Here is a 5,970-nt window from a genome sequence, read left to right on the forward strand (position 1 = left end):
TACCTTAAGAAAAACCAATCGCTTTATTTTTCCTCAATATATATTTAGAAAATTGGTCTGAGAAGAGGTTTCATGAGATAGACCGGAGGACTATGTACAAAATCAAGAGTTCTAAACCAGTAAGAAAAAGGGTACAATGAAGCACACATCCCCAGGGTCGATGGCAGCCTAGGACCTTCCCATCAGTGGGGAGGCAAGATCTTTGACGGCTTTTGAGTTCAGCTGAGGGATCGTGCTGATCTTCAGGAGTTTGCTGCTTGCATACTTATTCTTGATGGCCTGCAGAATTTGTGATTAAGCACATGTCAGGAACCCCCACTGATACCTTATTCCTAGTCTAATTCACAACTGTCAAAGGTCTGGGCCACAATCACCATCACAATGATGATGCCCAATTGCTGAAGCCAGTGAAAGCTCTGGGCTCATCACATGTGCCTGACCATTTCCTTCCATCCCCATTAATGAATAAAACCCAGCTGGTAGCACAGGTGATCGGAACAAATGATTTCAAGGTCCAAGTAGCAGGCTTCCTCTCATAGGCTACCAGAGGGATGGGAGGGGGAGCTGTGTTTAAGACACCTAAGTGCCATCAGACATAACAGGTTCACCAGGCCTGGCAGCAATAACCGACAATAAAAGAGGGTGGCAACTAGCGCTTAACAAATCCCAGACAGTCCTCTCAGGACTGAACACATTACGCTACCATGAAGCAAATCATGTTGTGGGGACACCGGAGACTCTTCTGAGGTTCAAAGGCCTTGCTCTTTGCCACAACACACTTGGTGAGCTCTGATGTTTGGTGTCACACAAGGACAGCACTAAGTCTCCTCTGGTTCCTCCTCACAGGTGGGCCATGCAGAGATAGACACCACACCCTCAGGATGCCCCCTGAATGGGCGTCTTCCCTCTTAACCATGCTTGCTAATTAGGTGTTTTTCCATCATTGCCTCAAAAGATCATGGACAAAGGCTCTGAGTAACATCACCTGAATCCTACTTCCACACTGCCATTTGAAGTGGGCCCTCTCTCTTCCCAATCCCATGCAGACCGGCCTTCTCTGCTTGCAAAGTGCCCTCCCCAGGACACTGGTATGAGCAAAGAGTAATTCAACACATTGAGTAACTGACTGGCTGACTAGGAACTGGGCCTAGACATGGCTAGCCTATCGACTTTGTTTCAAAGAAAGTTTGCTCTCAGAGTTTATCAGTATGCTCCACACCATACTGTATCAGAAAAATATAAAGGATAAAGGATTTGTGCTAAAACTCTCACATTATTAATATATTTACATGACAGCACACACACACACCCCACATATACACAAAACCCAGAACCTAAAGCTTTCCACAGCTTAAGAAACAATAGTACTTACGATGAATTTAGTTAAGTTTTCATTTACTTTCACCACATTCTTGGCCATGTGCTGCATGACTTCCAATACCTCATTCTCGGTGTATCCTGTGTAATACTGCTGCTTTAAGTTCTGAAACACAAGAAGGAGACACACATGACTGAGGGGAAAGAGAAAACCTCTGCTTCTTTAGAAGAACACATCTCATACATGATGACATTACATATGTAAAAGCTGTACAAGAATATTCTTACCTTCTGGAAATTCAAAGTCCTAAGCACTCCCACAGTACCAGCAACACTAAAGCAGCTGGTAAATGCAAGAGGATTCTGGCCCTGAGACCAGACTAAATGAAGACACTGTGAAGCTCTTAGCTAAATCAAGTGCCAAAGGTCCCATAGGATCTTTTAAAGAGGTTGCACCGGTAGGAGTCCTTCAAGTGACAACACTGAAAGGGGATGAAAAAGGAGACACTTAAAACAAAGTGCCCCTTTACAGTGCTGGCCACATCTCATACAACTCTGCGTCAAAGCCCTCCCCAGCTGTCTCTGTTATGAGCTCAAGAACCCAAACAGACATACTGTCGGTCAGGGAAAGATGTTCAGAAATAAGAAATAAACTGTGCTAAAAGCAACAATCTATCAAATCCAGAAAAACTAGGTAGGACTACCTATAATTCTCTTGTTGAACCCTGTGTAGTTAAGCACCAGAGAACAGAGAGAACTCAGACACCACCACACCAAGCCTTGTGACCTAGCCTCCCAAAGAGTAAAATACAAGCAAAAGAACAGCTGTCCATTGATAGTAAGAGTTATCATGTAAGAAGATACATAAATTGGCGGGGCCCAGTGGCTCATGTCTACAATCCCAGCACTTTCGGAGGCCAAGGCAAGAAGATCGCTTGAGTTTAAGAATTTCAGACCAGTTTGTGTAACATTGGGAGACCCTATATCAATGAAAAATGAAAAATTAGCCAAGCATGGTGGTGTCCACCTATAGTCCCAGTTACTTGAGGAGCTGAGAAGGAAGGATTGCTTGATCCCAGGAATTCAAGGCTGCAATGAGCTATGATTGTGCCACTGCACTCCAGCCTGGGCAACAGAGTGAGACCGTGTTTCCAAAAAAAAAAAAAAAGGAAAAAAAGATCAGGTGCGGTGGCTCATGCCTGTAATCCCAGCACTTTGGGAGGCCGAGGTGCGCGGATCACCTGAGGTCAGGAGTTCGAGGCCAGCCTGATCAGCATGGTGAAACCCCGTCTCGACTAAAAATACAAAAATTAGCCAGGCATGGTGGCACATGCCTGTAATCCCAGCTACCCAGGAGGCTGAGGCAGGAGAATTGCTAGAACCCAGGAGGCAGAGGCTGCAGTGAACCAAGATCGCACCACTGCACTCCAGCCTGGGGAACAGAGAAAGACTGTCTCCAAAAAAAAGGGTATGTCAACTGACTTTAAAAATTCTGTGACAAAAATTCTAAAAGCGGAAGTACATTTTTTTCATATCATGGTATAATTGGCAAATTAAACCACAATTTAATCTCTTTTTCTTTGAAGACGAGGTCTCAACTCTGTTGCCCAGGCTGGAGTGCAATGGCACTATCAGAGCTCACTGCAGCCTTGATATCCTGGGCTTAAGTGATCCTCCCACCTCAATCTCCCTAGTAGCTGAAACTACAGGTGTGCGCCACCATGCCTGGGTTCTGTCGCCGAGGCTGGAGTGTAGTGGCGCAATCTCAGCTCACTGCAACCTCTACCTTCCGGGTTTAGACAATTCTTGTGTCTCAGCCTTCCAAGTAGCTGAGACTATAGGCATGTGCCACCACACCCAGCTAATTTTTGTATTTTTAGTTTAGTTTGTATTTTTAGTAGAGACAGAGTTTCAGTTGGCTAGGCTGGTCTCAAACTCCTGGCCTTAAGTCATCCACCTGCCTCAGCCTCCCAAAGTGCTGGGATTACAAGTGTGAGCCACTGTGCCCAGTCTACACAATTTCATCTTAATCCTAAAATACTTTGAAGGGAAAAAGGAGGAAGCAAGAGTAAAAACTGAAATAATGCACAATTTCTAGAATTTTGAAATCAATTCTCAGAAAACTGGGACAGCAAAGCACATTTAAGAGTAAGGTGACTAAAAATGAGCCATTGCTACCATGTATCAGTGACATTTTTGCCTCAAATGTTTTATTTAAAAAAAATTCCAAATCTACAGAAAAACTGAAAGAATGACCCTCTAAATATCCTTCATGTAGACTGATCAGTCGTGAACATGCACCACGTTTTCCTCCTCTCCTTCTCTCTACATATGTATACTCACACACAATTTTTGCTATGCCATTTGAAAGCAATTTGCAGGTATCACAGCACGTCCCTGCTAAACATTTCAGAAGCATATTCTAAAAAGTACATTTTTGTACCTATCCATAACACCATTCTCACATAAGAAACACTGTCACCAGTGACTATTTTTTAAGCATCCAAGGCAGTTCCTTTTAAAATGTCTCACATTCTGGATTTGCACATTTCCTCATGATTTAATTCATGTCAAACGTTTTGGGCATGAATAGGTAATAATGTATACATCTTACTGCACAACATGACACAGCAACTCAGGTTGTCTGCCAGTGGCAATGCTGAGCTTAATCACTGGGTGAAGGTGGAAACCACCAGACCACTTCATCACAGATATGTAGTTTTGCTACAAAATTAACAAGTATCTATGGGATGATAATTTGAGACCATGTGAATCTTGTTTCCCAAAATTATTCCATCTAGTGATTTTTGCATTCATTGATGCACCTTGCTTGAATAAATTATTACATTACAGGTTGAAAATTAGTGGTTTCTAACTCTATCATTCTACTTTAATTAGCTGGTCTTCTGATTTTTTAAAATGAACCCCTGTTTTATTTTTTGTATCATTATGGACCCATGAATCCTTTTTTTTATACACTACAATCTATTACTGTCATTATGCTTTTTAATGCTCTAATTCAGTCAGCCAGAGCCCTTTCAAGCCCATTCCTATGTCCCTCCTTCCCTTCCTATTTTATTGTGGTGCAATCATAGGTCACTGCAGCCTCACACTCCTGGGCTAAAGGGATTCTCCTGCCTCAGCCTCCTGAGTAGCTGGGACTATAGGCACATGCTGCCATGACCAGCTCTCCTATGTCCTTTTGATGTGACCTCATTGATCTTTGAAAATTTGTGTGCTCTCTGGCACAAATTTTTCTAGGCTCACCTTGTACTTCCCCTGCCATAGCCCTTAAATCAGCAATTTCACTAATGAACCCTAGTTGGCAGTAGATAATGGTATTTAGTATCCAAGATGTGGGCACTAAATATGCTCACTACTACTGAGTTGTCACCGTTTCTGAGACTCTTTATTCTGAATTTGCTGTTATTTTCAAAACATAATAGGGGTTTTCCTTTGTTTTTGTTTTGCTATTTCCTACGTGAGGACTAACCTTTAGTTTTTAATTGTTAGTGTTTTCTCTCTTAGGCCAGGCACAGTGGCTCACGTCTGTAATCCTAGCACTTTGGGACGCCAAGGCGAGAAGATCACTTGAGCCCAGGAGTTCGAGACCAGCCTGGGCAACATAGGGAGAGCCAATCTCTAGAAAAAACTTTAAAATTAGCCAGGCATGATGGTGTGTGGCTGGGTCCCAGCTACTCAGGAGGCTAAAGTGGGAGGATCACTTGAGCCCAGGCAATTGAGGCTGCAGTGAGCTGTAGTAGCAGCACCACACTCCAGTCTGGATGACAAAGCAAGAACCTGTATAAAAAATTAACTAATTAATAATTAAAAAAACTCTTCCTATAGTGAAAATTTTAGTCCTTAATAACATGAATAAATTTGTTTTATCCTACAATACACATAAAATAGTTCCAGAATTATAATAACAGATTAACAATGAACCTACTAAGTAAACTTGATGTTACTTTAGTCCTTTGTTTTGTCATACTTTAAATCCCACTAAGGATGCTCAGTCAGAATGCTGTGTTCAGGTTACAGATTTTTTTTTTTTTTCTTTTTTTGAGACAGGGTTTGGCTCTGTTGGCCAGGTTGGAGTGCAGTGGCATGATCATAGCTACTTCAGCCTTGAACTCCTGGGCTCAAGCAATCCTCCTGCCTCAGCCTCCTGAGTAACTAGGACTACAGGTGTGCACCATCATACCCAGCTAATTTTTAAATTTTTTGTAGAGATGGGGTTCTTGCTATGCTACCCAGGCTGGGCTCGAACTCCTGGGCTCAAGCAACAAGTACTTAAATTAATTCTTTCCTCTGTGTTCTGTTACCAATTTCACATGTGGTTACATTGTTTATTTCCACTTAATTACAATTTAAAGTTAGCATAAAATATTTACATTGTTCAAAAATCAAAAAAGTTAACGCTGTATTATAAAGTCAATAAAAGGTTACAATCAGAAGCCCTCTCATCCTCAACCTCCACCCTGTTCCACAGAACCCCGTAGTATCCACTTTCATTCTTTCTGGTTTATTCCTCCTGTACCAAAAAATTAAACAAATATATAAATATATATACATACACACACACACACTTTCTTGCATAAAGTGTAAACTACAATATACATTTTTTTTTTTTTTTTTTTGAGACGGAGTCTC

General features: G+C 41.9%; 1 protein-coding gene across 1 annotated transcript in view; it reads right to left on the bottom strand.

Annotated features, from left to right (window-relative positions):
* Positions 1-5,970, bottom strand: part of CCNB2 (cyclin B2) — a 21,306-nt gene continuing 15,336 nt past the window's right edge. Inside the window, exons 8-9 of the mRNA XM_011940494.1 lie at positions 1,373-1,483; positions 1-279 (exon numbers count right to left, since the gene is read on the bottom strand). Coding sequence (XP_011795884.1) covers positions 169-279; positions 1,373-1,483 — 222 coding nt within the window. The 3' untranslated portion in view covers positions 1-168. The remainder of the gene's footprint in view (positions 280-1,372; positions 1,484-5,970) is intronic.

The sequence above is a fragment of the Colobus angolensis genome, unplaced genomic scaffold, assembly GCF_000951035.1.
Source record: "Colobus angolensis palliatus isolate OR3802 unplaced genomic scaffold, Cang.pa_1.0 Scaffold19, whole genome shotgun sequence".
Taxonomy (NCBI): Eukaryota; Metazoa; Chordata; class Mammalia; order Primates; family Cercopithecidae; genus Colobus; species Colobus angolensis.